Source organism: Amblyomma maculatum, chromosome 11 (genome assembly GCF_055883805.1).
Source record: "Amblyomma maculatum isolate TAMU_Amacu chromosome 11, ASM5588380v1, whole genome shotgun sequence".
Taxonomy (NCBI): Eukaryota; Metazoa; Arthropoda; class Arachnida; order Ixodida; family Ixodidae; genus Amblyomma; species Amblyomma maculatum.
The window spans coordinates 117,079,481-117,096,374 of record NC_139354.1 but is presented as its reverse complement, the minus strand read 5'-3'; the positions used below and the strand labels follow the sequence as shown (position 1 = coordinate 117,096,374).

At 49.3% G+C, this 16,894-nt stretch overlaps 1 protein-coding gene across 1 annotated transcript in view; it reads right to left on the bottom strand.

Moving 5' to 3' along the window:
- The window catches only part of LOC146174816 (uncharacterized), a 212,297-nt gene that overhangs the window by 47,525 nt on the left and 147,878 nt on the right, over positions 1 to 16,894 (bottom strand). Inside the window, exons 18-20 of the mRNA XM_084585459.1 lie at positions 5,608 to 5,650; positions 3,256 to 3,408; positions 605 to 710 (exon numbers count right to left, since the gene is read on the bottom strand). Of these exons, the coding sequence (XP_084441585.1) occupies positions 605 to 710; positions 3,256 to 3,408; positions 5,608 to 5,650 (302 nt within the window). The remainder of the gene's footprint in view (positions 1 to 604; positions 711 to 3,255; positions 3,409 to 5,607; positions 5,651 to 16,894) is intronic.

The following is a 16,894-nucleotide window of genomic DNA, read 5'->3' as shown; positions in this document are numbered from 1 at the left end:
GGCGACCAAGGGCTATTTTTATGCTCTTCCTGATGATTGCTTCAATCTCAGTCTCTTCGCAAGGCTCCGTCGTGATGGCGCAGTGGTTAAGATGCCCGGCTACTCTGCCGGAATAGTTCCGGTTTCAACCCGACCATAGGCGGCTGCGTTTCGCTGGAGGCGAAGTGAAGACGTGTCTGTTTGTTGCGCGATGCTAGTGTACGTTAAGATCACCATGTGGTCGTAGTTACTCTGCAGCTCTCCCCTACGGCTCCTTTTTCTCTCCACTTTCACTCCCACCTTCCTCCCCTCACAGCGCGGGAAGGGTGCGAAGTATTTCCTTTGAGCCAAGTCCCGCTGTGCTTGACGCTCCTAGCTTCCGCGTTCAGCTGTTTTTTTTTTTTGTGTGTGTACGTGCTTTCAGCGACCGAGAGCGTTGTTTTACAAGCTCCTAAATTATTGGAAGACCGAAGATGGTAAAATTTCGCATCCAGGGGTAATAACTTGGGAAAAACACTTGTACTCACATGCATGCACGCGCACACGCACAGACACACTCACATACATGTATGTGCACACAATGCCCAATGAAAAGGGCGCGATTTTCGGAAAGGAAAGCGGCAACCTTTCTTGCAGCTCTTGGTATTGTGCCCACAGCCTCTCCAGGAGAGTCTTGAGGCTTTCCACGTCGTGGTCCGTCGTGTCCACACATTGTCGAGCTGAGCCCGCTTCTGGATCAAAAAGGGATAAAAACCGCACTGGGCGCGACTCTATTTGACTGTTGTGCGCGCCACAACCCTCATGCATGCGCTGATGCAGCAAACGGGGCTTCCACAAACGTCACAATGGCACAGAGCAATCAGAAACAAAATGCTGAGGAATTTTCAGTGATTGATTAGCTGTCTAATCATTCATTTGGTGCCTTTTTCAAATGAATTGTGAAAGTATCAAATATCTGTCATTACTAAGTTACCCCGGTGCCACTCTTCTGAAAAATTTCTTCTCATTTCCAATGGTTCATTTCACCCAGGCTGATTTTACACTCGAGAGTCTGCACTATAACATTCTGGGACTGCTCCTGTGCAAGCTAGATATTACTCATGTCATCAATGTTAGTAAGAATGAGGTTCCCATCATTTATGCCGATGACACTAGTCTGACGTTTGTTAGCGATGGCACAACTGAACTTATCGAAACAGCAAACAGTACGCTTTAAAAACTTGACCACTTGGCAGATTTAATGCATTATTGACCAATGTCTCTAAAAAAATAACTACGTTTTTCAGGGCTTAGGGTAAAATTGTTGCTATGCTTCTCAGGAAGCTGAAGTTCTGCCAACTTTCAAACTGCTCGATGTTTGGTACCCAAAAAAGCTCCTTCGCAACAAACATGTCGATTAATAAGCCCTAAGGTTGCTGGTGTAGTACACGCAGTGTTAATTCTGCACTACAGTCATCTCCCGGGCGGCGTAACACTCCTGCTGCTTAAATCCTCTTATGTGTCGCGGTTATACTACAGCCACCTCGTCTTGAAAAATTCTGGCCAAACAATTCTTTAATATATTTACCCTATGCAGAAACGAGCTATGAAAATAATTTAAAGTCAGCCTTGGGGCCATCTCACGTATGAGCTATATAACATGTTACTTATATGCCTAAGGAGTTCGGTTTTGTTTATGGTGTTAATGCACCAATAATACTCGGGCTTGAGACACGCCGTAGTGAAGGATTCCGGAAATTTCGACCTCCTTGGGTTCTTTACCGTACGCTAATATCATAGAGTGCACTGACGCCTTGCTTTTCGCCTTCAATGAAAAAAGGCCGTCGTAGCCCGGAACGAACCCGCGTCCTCTGGATCAGCAGTAGAGCGCCCTAAACACTGAGAAACTGTGGCGAGGAGCCAAGGAGTTGAATAGTAAGCGCAGAAAGCTGGGCTAGTTTGTTTCTAGTAGAATTGTGCGATGTTATTCCAGCGCACGAAAAACACCACGGAGGAATGTAAAAGAGCGTGACGAGAGTCGAAGAAGGATTCACACACACAAAAGGAGAAATGATGGCACTCAGTCTACCAGAAAGTATATCATTAGATGTGGAAAACAAGGCTAGTGGGTTTCTAGTACAATTATGAGACATTATTCCAGCGCACGCTTAGTGATATATTTTCTGGTACACTGGGTCCTGTAGTTCCTACTTTTATGTGCGGGAATCCTTCTTCGACACTCGTCACAGACGTTTGTAGTGTGTCCTCTACCTTCGTCCATGTGTTTTTCGTGTCCTGCCAACAGATATTTCAATAGCACTTTATGGCTGACTATAAAAGTTCATAGATAGACATAACTGACCACAAACTTTCCATTCAAGCATATAGACCATTTTTATGGGTGGAGGTTATAGAGGTTATAGGTTGTAGAAGTTATATAATGTGCTCAAAACTGCGTTAAGAACGCTGTCCCAGAAATTGTCCCAGCATCATATATGTTAACAGCAGTTGGTGTCGCAAAGCGCACGCGCATTTTCTGCGTCTCGCCTTTAGCGAAATAAGGCCACCACGGCTGAAATCGGTTCTGTCCCCACTGGATTTGCATCTGAACGCCAACAATCATTGTGGAGCGTCACCGAAATGACGCCTTCTACAACGCAAGTATGGAAGCGAAGGACGCTCAATACCAGCGAATGCAGTTCGAATTGGTAGGCTGGCTGCTGCGCTAGGCACGGCGGCGTCTACTTAAGACAGCTCGTGCACCTGTTAGCTGCAAATAAAATGGCTCATAAATCACCACCATCATCATCATTATCAGGATGCGAAAGTCCAATAACGAGAGGGGCGCCGAACAGAACCTCACCGAACGAAAACTCGCTTAATGTCGAATGGCTTGGAGAACTTCCTGGAACAGAACCTCCACCCTTATACCTCACCGTTTAAAAACGAACGGATCTCTAAATATAACAGCTTAACCTTCAACGATGCTTACCTCAAATAGATGTGTCGCACACTGGCATAAGCTGAAACGTTATTTAACCTAGCTATATAAACTTAACCTCGCTAGCTAGTCAAACCTCATCTATCGAAAAATGTCCCAAATTCACGGAATTAATCGTCAACAGTTAACTAGCGTAACATTGACCGCAACCAGCTGCAACGGCAAACCTCCATAAAGCCAGAATGAGGCGGGTTTTAAGAGAGCAGCCTCTAGGAAACCAGTATGAGTTAATTAGTTTACGCGTTTCTGCCGTAAGGTCCTATTTGCGGTAATTGATGACGTCTGGGTGCATGTACCTTTAGAGCTTTCTTCGCGTCGCATGGCGGCCATTTTTCCCTGCAGTAGTTGCACGGTGCCTGCCTGTTTGGCCACCTCGGAGCGCAGCCGCTCATTCTCTTCCTGGATGGCGGACAGCTTCACGTCATCAGTGGCCGCCGATGGAAACAGGCCTGTTGGGAAGTCACACCACGGCGCTCACGGGTCCACTCGAAACAAGCGGCATGATGGACAACGCAGAGCGCACAGTGAAAAATATGCGACCAACAGTTGCCACTACTGCATCTTGCAGCCCCAGCAAGTCCACCACCGAAAGCTGGTAGTCACCAATACTCGATTTTAAGTTCACTTCTATTGCGAAAGCAATACTACGACAGGTCTAACCGCTCGTCGTTGTGTGCCGTGTCCGCGCCCGTGGTCCCTTGTAAAAAAAAAAAAAAATCGGCCTGCCATGATGAATTCACGTTACTCCTATGCCACGGGCAGGAGCTGCCAACTCGGTTCGCTCCTTTTATATGGGAGGGTGATATCAGAATCAGCCTGCCAGAACCGTTGGCATTCTCGTTACCCCTACGACACGCAAGCACGTAGGAGAATAATGTAGCAGGCAAAGAAGCTTCCTCCTTTGCTTTCGCAATTCAACTAGGGTTAACCAGAGCTAAACCACAACTAGTTTTTTCTAGTAGTATACGTTCGACAACCGTCCTCAACAATTAAAACGGCCCAATTCGTTACCGCGCTGAACAAAGGTGAACCAGCTGATGAGCTGCGCTCAAATTTTGCATTAGGAAGTAACGTAGTCATCAGCAAATATTTGATTTACCTTTTATATGCTCTGTCCACAGAGCTGTGTCAAACAGTTCAAGGTAGGCGAGAAAAGCGGGAGATTGTACCCTTAATTTGTTATCTCTCACAACATCTCTCTCACATGGTAATAATTCTTCACACAAAAAAGTTTGGAAGCAATCCTGTTTTGGAAAAACAAAAGAATGGAATGGTGTCATATCTGATCACAATATTTCTCGTTTGAAGACCTTTTGCGCGGCAAAGCTAGCCTAGCTAGTTTTGCAACCTGCTAATTCTAGAGCGGCCGAAAAAGTAGCCGCACATCAGAAACCTATGTGTATATATATATATATATATATATATATATATATATATATATATATATATATATATATATATATATATATATATATATATATATATATATATAGTTTAAGCCGTCGTAATCACCATCATCAGCGGCAATATCAACACTTGTGGTTGGCAATATGCTGGATAATACGGACCTATGCCAAAACCAGGCGCTAATAAAAGTAAACACAAAAACCATATTAAGCATAAAAAACCATGATACATGCTTTCGCACAAAATTAGCGCATGACAGGTAAACGTGTTCTCATAGTGATATCTTTTCACGTGCATCATACACTTCACGTCTGCTTATTTCTCCTGTGGGCTACGAAAAACACTTTGGTTTTTCTTGGGCTTGCAGTCGAACACCTCCTTTAGTTCCTTTCGAAAACAAAGGTGAGCAAAACCGACATTTCTTCAACATAAACCATCTTCTAGGTGAGCTGGCCATTGCTTTTTTGCCACCGACTGATCGCATACCACTAAATGCATCCATTTCCGAATTCTTCATCCAAACTACCACCATAGACGACAGTGTTTACATGCTTCCTGGAGCAGAGTCGAGGGAATCAACCTGCCCCTTGCGGCGAAGTCGACTGGGGTCGACCAATAGACTCCCCTGGTCGACTCGGTGGCGCTTACATGAACCCAGTAAACTCAACTCAACCCAGACTTGGCAGGTTCATGTACACGGCGCTATTGTTCGTTTCCAACTAGTGTGCTTGGTTGGTTGGTTTGTGGGGTTTAACGTCCCAAAGCGACTAAGGCTATGAGAGACGCCGTAGTGGAGGTCTCCGGAAATTTAGACCACCTGGGATTCTTTAACGTGCACTGACATCGCACAGCACACGGACGCCACTCCGTTTCGCCTCCATCGAAACGCAGCCACCGAGGTCGGGTTCGAACCCGGGTACTCCGGCACAGTGGTCGGGCGTCTTACCACTGCACCACCCCGGCGGGGTCCAACTAGTGTGACTCAATCGCTAGCAATAACACCTTTCGACGGAACAGTGGCAGTTGTCAAAGCGCGTCTTGCTCTCACCGAATCAACGCCAAAGGAGCTGAATGGGAGCCGAAACACTGGTTTCTCTTTACTACTTTTGTCGGAGTATTGCAATATTTTCTCTCCATCGCCTGTGGTGCACCGTTTGTCCTTTTATTGTGGTAAAAAAAGTCATGACATTTGGCCTTAAAGAAGGAGTCCTGAAAACGCGGCTGTACACCATTGGACGTACCTTTGTCTGGCATGCCGCTGATCTTGACCGAAATCTCGTTTCCCTGCAGTAAACAGCACAACATACAACATGAGCAATATATAATTACAACATTTACGCTTCGTGCTTAAACTACCATTATATGTGAGAGTAAAAGCTTTTATATCTCTTCCCCTATCAGTCCTTCTTTTCCCGTGTTGTCAATGCTCCCGCCTACTTCAAAAATGTCACCGCTTTCCTTTCATAATACCTTCTCATAACCCCTACACTGACGCTCAACTCAAATGACTTCGTCGGAGCGAAGGTGCTCACCCTTCAGGTTACCCCGCCAACCCCGCCACCCCGGCGGGGTTGTATCTCAAACGTCTCAAACGCAGCCTTTCTTTGCACAGGCTGCAGGGTTATGTAATATAACACTTGAATATAACTTAGATTCCCATTTGGATGATGTCAGCGCACGTTAAAGATCAACCCCGCCGGGGTGGCGCAGTGGTTACGGCGCTCGACTACTGTTCCCAAGGACGCGGGATCGAATCCCGGCCTCGGCGGCCGCTTTTCGATGGAGGCGAAAAGCAAGGCGCCCGTGTGCTGTGCGATGTCAGTGCACGTTAAAGAACCCCAGGTGGTCGAAATTTCCGGAGGCCTCCACTACGGCGTCTCTCATAGCCTGAGTTGCTTAGGGACGTTAAACCCCACAAACCAACCAACCGTTAAAGATCCCCAGGTGGTCGAAATTACTCCGTAGCCCTCCACTACGACTCCTGTTTCTCTCTTTCCACTTTCACTCCCACCTTCCTTTCTTCCTTCCCTTACGGTGCGGTTTAGGTGTCGAGAGAAACAAGTGTGACAGATACTGCGACTTTCTCTTCCTCTGAACCAATTAATATTATTATTATTATTATTATTATTATTATTATGCTCGTCAAATTGGAGGCTACTTTGCGATATGGATTCGAACCGACGACATATGCAAATGTGCTTGTAGATCCTCGTGTCCACCAAGAAGTGAGACATATAGTGCGTCTTCCATTGGTTGGTTGGTTGGTTGGTTGGTTCATAGGAAGGGAAAGGCGCAGTAACTGTCACACTTGCTCTGTGGACACCCGAACCGCGCCGTAAGGGAAGGGGGAAGGTGGGAGTGAAAGTGGAAAGAGAGAAAGGGGAGCCGTAGTGGAGGGCTACGGAGTAATTTCGACCACCTGGGGATCTTTAACGTACGCTGACATCGCACAGCACACGGACGCCACTTCGTTTCGCCTCCATCGAAACGCCTTCCATTCCCAAAAGACAAAATAACCAGAGTACCCGGGTTCGATTCCTACCGCTGGTGACTACGTTTTTATGAAGGCGAAACGAATAGGTGTTCGTGTGCTGTGCAATGGCAGTGCACGTTAAGAATCCCCAGGTGGTCGAAAGTACTCCGTAGCCCTCCACTATCCAGCACCACTTTCTCTCTTTGCGCTTTCATACCCTCCATCCTTTTAAAGCTGGGTTCAGGTGTCCACATAACAAGTGATAGATACTGCGCCTTCCCGTTCCTGTGAATCAATTATGTTATTACTATTAATAGTCTACAAACCCCGGAGAACCCGAGCACAATGTCAAAAATGTATATATCATCATCACCATCAGCATCAGCCTAACTATGCCCACTGCAGGGCGAAGGCCTCTGCCATATTCCTTCAGTTAACCCGGTCCTGCGCTAGCTGCATCCACTTGACCCCTGCGAACTTCTTAACCTCATCCGTCCACCTAACTTTCTGCCGCCCCCTGCTACACTTTCCTTCCCTTGGAATCCAGTTTGTTACCCTAAGCGACCATCGGTTATCCTCTCTTCGCACTGCATGTCCTGTCCATGTAGTGTATATAATGTATATATGATTATCCAAGTAAACACTAAAAAAAAGGACATAAAGTAACATCCCCTACGCTTTCCTTGGCCTCGCCGACTGTTGGCTTCTTTCCTTCATATATATATATATATATAATATTGTGAGCCCTCCACGGATCTTCTTTCATTTGTACATACCATGACCTTCTTCTTCCTCTTGTACATACCATCATCATCGTCCCGCAGCGCCGGCTCCGGTACGCGCTTGGGTTTTCTCCATCAGATTAAACGCTGACACGGCATACAGAACGAGCGACGTGGTTATGACGCCTTCGAAAGTGACATACCTGCATATTATCAGCGACGACCAATTCTCAGCCAACCTCGGCGATTCTCTCCACCGCCGGTATCCTCGTCTGAACCAAGTGGGGCCCATGTATCCCGACGCCGGTCCCCTTCCCCATACCGCCGCTCTGTTTCGCCCCTTCGACCAGCAACAACTCTCCCTGTCCGTAATTCGGAAAACTAAGCGATGCAGTTTCCGGAGGTGAAACTGCACTTTGCGAACTTACAAAAAGTCCTCCTCATCGCCCGTATAATATGATTTCCGTTTTAGCTGAAGGATTACCGGTCGAAGCTTTGATTGACACAGGGGTTGCACTTTCTGTTATTCACGCTGATTTGTGCCACCGTTTGCGGAAAGTAACGACACCATATGATGGACCTGAACTTCGTGGAGCAAATAGCGTCCCTCTGCACCCTTCAGCAAAGTGTACAGTTCGAGTTGTTATAGACGGCGTCCGCCACCATGTGCAGTTTGCTGTGCTTTCACCGTGTGCGCATTAGATGATTTTTGGATGGGATTTTTTGTCAACCACTTCAGCGTTAATTTCTTGTGGCGACCGTGTCATTCATATGACAGGCAGTGATTTTTCATCTCACATTTCTGCACAGCATCATTCCCTCATTGCTGCAGCTGATACCGTATTGCCTCCGCAGTGGGAAACACTTATTACCGTTGTTTCTGAACACATTACTGACGGGGATGTACTCATCGCACCATCTCATCGTCATCTTGTACGTGGAATCGCCTTCCCATCAAGTATTGTACGATTCCGCAGCAGCTCAGCGATAATAGCTGCCACGAACACTTCCCGTGAATCCCTCGTGCTGACTAAAGGAACTTCCCTGTCTTGCATAGTGGATGCTCACCCTATATCCGTGATGGTGCTCACTGCCCCGCTACCTCCGCAATGTGATTCATCGCAAGTCTCTCTTTCCATGCTGTCGAATACAATCAATTCGAACCTCATGCCGCACCAACGCCAAAGAATTGCTGCAATTGCTTCAAGCCCACCAAGCCATTTTTGATGCCACTTCCCCACCACTGGGACGGACTAGTGTTGCACATCACCGCATCATTACTGAAGGTAACTGAATTGTACGCCGACAACCTTATCGGATTTATCTCTCGGAACGAAAAGTAATTAAAGAAAATGTCAATGACATGCTCCGTCGCGATATTATTCGTCCATCAGCAAGCCCATGGTCCTCCCCAGTAGTATTAGCTAAAAAAAAGGACGGAGTCGGTACGATTTTGTGTTGATTATCGCGCACTCAACAAAATTACCCGCAAAGATGTCTACCCGATGCCGCGCATTGATGACGCCCTTGACTCTCTCCAAGGCGCCGAATATTTCTCGACCTTGGACCTCTGCTCAGGTTATTGGCAAATACCAATGCACGAGGACGACAAAGAAAAAACCGCTTTCGCAACTCCCGACGGACTTTACGAGTTTAATGTTATGCCCTTCGGCCTTTGCAACGCACCCGCAACATTTGAAAGAATGATCGATACTGTACTTCGTAGCCTCAAATGGAGAACCTGTTTCTGTTACTTGGATGACATTGTTATCTTTTCGTCAACTTTTACCGACCATCTCAATCGCCTGAATGAAGTCCTCACGTGCCTTGCTTCAGCGGGCCTTCAGCTCAACACAAAGAAGTGCCACTTTGCAGAGAAGGAAATTAAAATATTGGGACATCTGGTTAGCCATGACGGCATTCGCCCAGACCCTGAAAAAATAATCGCGGTCTTGAACTTTCCTCGTCCGCAACGGACTACAGATTTGCGCAGTATCCTCGGCCTGGCGCCCTATTTTCGGTGATTTATAAGGCATTTTGCAACAATTGCTGCGCCACTTCATGAACTACGTAAAGCGCGCAGCCCTTTCGTGTGGACTGAACAGTGCAACACTGCTTTTAACGACCTAAAGCACGCCCTCACATCAGATCCCGTTCTTGGCCACTTCAGCGACAGCGCTCCTACCATTCTGCACACTGATGCCAGCGATCACGGTCTTGGCGCTGTCCTTCTGCAGCGCGATGCAACTTCGCGTGAGAAAGTGATTGCCTTCGCCAGTCGGACCATGACTCCAGCTGAGGAAAACTACACCATTACCGAGCAGGAATGTCTCGCCGTCGTCTGGGCTGTTCAAAAGGTTCGCCCTTACCTATATGGTCGGTATTTCACAGTTGTGACCGATCACCATGCTCTTTGCTGGTTATCTTCACTGAAAAATTTGACAGGCAGGCTTGGCCGTTGGATTCTACGCCTGCAAGAATGCCATTTCGACGTAGTTTATAAATCGGGTCGCCAACACCAAGACGCCGACGCTCTTTCTCGCTGCCCGGTTTCGGAATCAGCTTGCTGGTTTTCTTCACAATGCATTTCCACCTCTGACCACAGCCGACCATCGCTTCCATCGACGCATATCACTGCAGTTTCTTTTGACGGCTCTGAGAAGAAGCACGCTCTCCGCTCACTGCAATTAGCTGATGCCTACTGCCGGCCCATCATCGACCGCCTTATCGGCACCTCGAGCCCACCCAACGCTAGGCTTCGCCGACAGCTTCGCAATTTCAAGCTTGAAGATGGCATACTACGCCGCTACGTGTATTATCCTGATAGAACTCGCTGGCTCCCAGTCGTACCGCGTGTGCTTCGCCCACGTATACTAGCGGCTTTCCACGATGACGCTACTGCAGGTCACCTTGGTTTTGACAAAACATACGACCGCGCGAAAAGATTTTTCTTTTGGCCTGGCCTGTCTACCACAGTAGCTAAATACGTTGCTTCCTGCAACCTGTGCCAACGTCGCAAGCGGCCGACTTCTTCCCCCGCTGGCCTCCTGTCCCGCCACACCATTCGACGCAGTCGGCATCGACTTATATGGTCCCCTACCTCTCTCCAATGGGGTTAACCACTGGATTATAACAACTGTGATCACCTTACACGCTATGTTGAGACGGCCCCTGTACCGACTGGTACCGCTGAAGAGGTAGCTAATTTCCTTTTGCGGTCAATTGTATTGCGTCATGGCGCTCCTCGGGTGCTTCTAAGTAACCGCAGGACGGCCTTCTTATCGACAGTCGTATCCAAAGTTCTTCGTGCATCATCTACCCTCCATAAGACAACCTCAAGCTACCATCCCCAGACTAACGGTCTGACAGCGATTTCATGGCCCCCTATCGGATATGATATCCATGTACATCACACCGGATCATCAAAATTGGGATACTGTTCTACCATTCGTCACAATCGCCTATAATACTGCAGTACAGGGGACTACCGGTTACTCCCCATTTTTCCTCGTTTTTGGCCGTCCTCCCACTACAATCCTCGACACTTCCTTCTTCTCTACGCCCGACTACTCTTCATCATTACCAGCGCAGTTCTTATCCCGTGTGGCCAGATGCCGTCATCTTCTTGGAAATCAAACTAGCGCACTTCAAAACAAAGACACAGGAAGAGAACGACAACACAGCGCTGTGTTGTCGTTCTCTTCCTGTGTCTTTGTTTTGAAGTGCGCTAGTTTGATTTCCAAGATGATTCACCAACTAGCCCGTTCTTCCACCCTTGCCGTCATCTTGCCTGCCTCAACATAGAAGCGTGCCAGCAAGACCGCAAGAGTCGCTACGATTCGAAGCATCGCGTGGTCTCTTTTCGTCCTGGCGACGAAGTACTGCTCTATACACCACTGCGCACCCCTGACCTTAGTGATAAATTTCAGCGCCGCTATCTTGGTCCCTACAAGGTCATCAACCAAACTTCTTCAGTAAACTACCAAGCCATACCTGTTGATCCCCTAGCCGACCGACGCCACCTTGGAAGTGAAATTTTTCATGTATCTCGCTTGAAGCCGTTTGTGCGCCGCGGTACATCGGTTGGTTAGGAGCGGCCAGGCTGGCCGCTCCTGGGCAGATTGTGTGAGCCCTCCACGGATCTTCTTTCATTTGTACATACCATGATCTTCTTCTTCCTCTTGTCATCATCATCGTCCAGCGGCGCCGGCTCCGGCACGCGCTTGGGTTTTCTCCATCAGGTTAAACGCTGACACGGCATACCTTGCCTCGCCTTCACGACATTGCCGTCTGGACCTGGCCTTCTTTCACAATATATATATATATATATATATATATATATATATATATATATATATATATATATATATATATATATATATATATATATATATATTGAAAGGGGGTGTTTACTGTCCTTTAACAGGGATAATAGCCCTCTCCAAGTTGCACAAAGAACCACACAAGAGCACAGCCAGTCTAGGCCTTCCACAAGCGAGCTCGAGCAGCGCAGCGGCACTTTGTCGTCCTTATCCTCGTCTTCGTGGTATTCTCGCCTACTTCATCCTTGTCTTCGTATATCCTCGCGTAGTTCACTACAATTTCCCCCGGGGCGAGGTGGAGCCATCCTGGCGACCTATGGTGAGGGCAAGAGGAGCGGATCGTAGTACGTTTTAAGGCGGCTCACGTGCACAGTTTCGCGGCCGCGATGACGCATGTCCGAAGAGGTAGTGAGTGGCTCCACGATGTAATTCACAGGGGAGGTTTGACGGATAATGCGGTAGGGGCCGTGATACTCGGTTCGAAATTTTGATGACAGTTCCGGTGGGGTGCCGGGAACCCAAAGCCAAACAAGGGATCCTGCAGGAAAAACGTGTGGCGTCTCATCTTTGTCGTGGTGATGCTTTTGGCGGCCTTGAGATTCCGATGTAAAACACCGGGCCAACTGGCGACATTCCTCCGCATGTTTGGCAACGTCTGAAAGGAGAGTACACTCGGAGGAGTCAGGACGATATGGTAAAATAGTGTCCATCGTGGACGACGCCTCACGCCCATAAAGGAGGAAAAAAGGGCTAAATCCAGTAGTTGACTGCGTGGCGGTGTTGTAAGCGTATGTCACGAAAGGAAGAACAGCGTCCAAGTTCGTCTGATCGGCGGCAACGTACATCGTCAGCATATTTCCGAGAGTACGATTGAAACGCTCAGTCAGCCCGTTAGTTTGAGGGTGGTAGGCCGTTGTGGTCCGATGTATGACGCGAAATTCGGCCAGTAGAGCTTCAACGACGTTGGATAGGAAGACGCGTCCTCGGTCACCTAGCAGCTCTTGCGGTGCGCCGTGGCGAAGAACAAAATGATGGAGTAAGAACAGGGCAACTTCACGGGCAGTAGCGGCGGGTAAAGCGGCGGTCTCGGCATACCGGGTGAGGTGGTCGATGCCGGCGATAATCCACCGGTTCCCAGAAACCGTGCAGGGAAGTGGCCCGTAAAGGTCAAAGCCAATACGGTCTAAAGGGCGGGCCGGGCATGGAAGTGGTTGTAAGGGGCCAGAAGCACGAGGTGTGGATGACTTCCGGTGCTGACAGGCAATGCAGGAGCGGACGTATTTGCGAATATAACCGTACATGCCGCGCCAATAGTAGCGTTGAGAGATTCTTTAAACGTCTTGACGACACCAGGATGGGCACACTGAGGGTCGGCATGGAAAGAGGCGCAAATTTCATGTCGTAAATGGCGAGGAATGACGAGAAGCCATCGTCGACCATCAGTCATATAATTGCGGCGGTAGAGAAGACCATCTCGTAGGGCAAAGTGTGGTGCTTGACGGCGTAAAGCCCGAGAAGGTGCAGCAGCGTTAGAAATGGACACGACGTCGATAAGAGAGGCGAGCCACGGGTCTTTGCGCTGCTCCGCAGGCATGTCAGCGATGGTTAGAGAGGAGAGGACGGGATCAGCCGCCGTAGAGCAAGCAGGTTCGTTGGAGAGGGGAGAACGAGACAGTGCGTCGGCGTCCATGTGTTTACGGCCAGAGCGATATATAACGCGGATGTCAAATTCCTGTAGGCGGAGAGCCCATCGTGCGAAGCGGCCGGACGGGTCTTTAAGAGAGGACAGCCAACATAACGCGTGGTGGTCCGTGACGACGTCAAACTGGTGACCGTAAAGGTAGGGTCGGAATTTCGTCAATGCCCGCACAATTGCCAAACACTCCTTTTCCGTAACTGAGTAGTTGCATTCGGCTTTAGAGAGGACACGACTCGCGTACGCGACGACGTATTCGTGAAAACCGTTTTTCCGTTGTGCCAAGACAGTTCCGAGGCCAACGCCACTCGCATCAGTATGGACCTCGGTGGGTGCTGTAGGGTCGTAGTGGCGAAGGATTGGTGGCGAAGTCAAAAGACGGCGCAATGCGTTGAACGCTTCGTCGCACTCGACCGACCACGCAGTTAAGTCATTGTTTCCTCCGAGCAGTTTCGTCAGAGGTGCAGTTATTGAAGCAAAATTCTGCACGAAGCGCCGAAAATAGGAGCATAGACCTATGAAGCTTCGAAGTTGCTTGAGCGAAACCGGCTTAGGAAACTCCGCCACTGCGCGCAGCTTGGCCGGATCAGGGCGAACACCTTCCTTAGAGACGATGTGCCCCAAAATAGTCAACTCCCTGGCACCGAAGTGACACTTCTTGAGGTTCAGTTGCAGGCCGGCGTCAGTAAGGCAAACCAAAACTTGCCGCAAGCGCTCTAGGTGCGTAGCGAAGTCGGTGGAAAAGACAACAATGTCGTCCAAGTAGCAGAGGCAGATGTGCCACTTGAACTTCCGCAAGATGTTATCCATCATCCTTTCGAATGTGGCGGGCGCATTGCACAGACCGAAGGGCATCACATTAAATTCATAGAGGCCATCCGGCGTCACAAATGCGGTCTTCTCTCTGTCACAGGCGGCCATTGGTACTTGCCAGTAACCTGAACGTAAATCAAGAGATGAAAAGTACTCGGCACCTTGGAGGCAAGAGCGTCGTCTATACGCGGAAGGGGGTAATTGTCCTTGTGGGTAATTTTGTTGAGGCGCCGGTAGTCGATACAAAAGCGAAACGAGCCATCTTTCTTTTTCACTAGCACCACTGGTGAAGACCAGGGGCTTTGTGATGGACGGATTACACCACGTTGTAGCATGTCCTCGACTTGCTCATTGATCACGCGACGCTCTGCCGCTGACACACGATAGGGGCGCTGTCGAAAAGGCGAGTTAGAGCCGGTCTGAATGTGATGCGCGACTGTGGAAGTACGGCCGAGAGGTGTGTGGGCGGCGTCGAAGGCGAAGCGAAATGTCTGTAAAAGGGCCACAAGCTGAGTCCGCTAGGTGGAAGGAAGAGCGTCATCGATGGCGGTTCGGAAGAAGTCGTCTGGCAACGAATCAGGCGTCGGATCGGACTGCAGAGCATCAATGTAGTTGCTGCGGTAGGTCTCGGAGGCGTCCAGGTCAGAGAGAAGGTGGGCTGGTTGAATAGAACCCGGAGATTCTCCACGTAGCAGAGTAATCGGGTGCGGAGACGGATTGTAGATGAGTAGCTTCGTGAAGCCACCGTGAACATCGAGAACAGCAGATGGCAGCGGCAGGTGCTTGCGGTGGATGAAGGATGCAGACGGCGTAAATAAAACACTAACGTCTGACACAGCAGGACACAAAAGAGGCACAAGGGCACAAGCCTCTTGTGCTACGTCGACATCTTCAGCGATGGTGAGCTTTTGAGGACACACTGAACGGTTGTCGTCGGGAAGTGCGTCGCACAGTGCAGAAAATTCTACTTCAGCTCGGGCGCAATCGATCACGGCGTTATGTTTAGACAAGAAGTCCCATCCGAGGATCACGTCGTGGGAACAAGATGACAAAACGACGAACTCGACACTGTACAAAATACCTTCAATGACGACACGCGCTGTACATGCTGCTAAAGGTGCAATTCTCTCTTCACTGGCAGTGCGGAGTGACAAACCGTTAAATGACGTCGTAACTTTTCGTAATCGTCGGCAGAGTTGCTCATGAATCACTGACACTGCAGCACCCGTATCGACCAGCGCATATACGGACAGACCATCGATAGAAATCATTATAACGTTCGTGGGAGAAATATGAGGCCTTGAGCTTTTCGCAGAGTACGCAGTTCTTGCCTCAGGAACCGCGGAGCTTAGTTTCCCTCATCAGCAGGGGGTGGTCGCCGGCACATTGGTGACAGTGACCTGCGACGTGGAGAAGGAGAACGATTGGTCATGTACGAACGCTGTTCGGCGGCGTATGCAGGAGAAGACGGAGCAGAACGAAGCAGCGGTGGGGAGTACTCCGAAGACGCAGACTCGGGACGCGCAGCCATGCGGCGACGGCACCGACGGGCCACGTGTCCAGGGCAACCACAGTAGTAACAAATTGGGCGATTGTCAGAAGTACGCCACGGGTTGTAATAGCGCGGAGTCGCAGGATGAAGCGGAGCCGTTTGAGGAAGCGGTGCATGGCGTAGGACAGGCTGCACGGGTGGTAACGGCTCAGGCGGAGGCCGCGCAGCCACTGCCGCGTAGGTCAAAGGGGCTGGGACAGACGGTTGGCTATATTGTAGTGGTGCTCCGACGTATGTCAAAGGAGCGACGGCAGGAGCTTCTAGAAGCGTAGGAAGTGCTCCTGCGACTTGTTCGCGGATGACTTGCTGCAACTTTGGCGCCAAAGAAGAGGAAGCGTCAGGACGATGGGGAACGAGGGACAGTTGACGGGCAACTTCTTCTCGAATGAACTGCTTGATTTGTTGCAGCAAGGGGGACTGTTCTGCGTCAGCTGTTAAAGCTGCAAGAGGCTCCTGGTGTGAGAGCGAAGAACGAGTGATTTGACGGCGCTTGCGTAATTCCTCAAAATTTTGGCATGCATTGATGACGTCGACCACGGTTGCTGGGTTTCTGGCCAGAAGCATCTGGCACGCGTCATCGTCGATTCCTTGTAAAATATGACTAATCTTGGCCTGTTCTGTCATTGAAGCGTCCACGCGCTTGCACAGATCTACAACATCTTCAATATAACTCGTAAAATTTTCGCCGGGTAGCTGTGCACGGCGGCGCAAGCGTTGCTCAGCGCGCAGCTTGCGCACTGCAGGCCTACCGAAGATATCGGAAAAAGTAGTCTTGAAAGCAGACCACGAGGAGATATCGGCCTCGTGGTTGCGGAACCACAGGTTGGCAATGTCCGTCAGGTAGAATATCACGTTATTTAATTTGAGACCGTCGTCCCATTTGTTGGGCGTACTGACCCGCTCATATGATGACAGCCAATCTTCCACGTCGTGGTCGCCGGTTCCGCTGA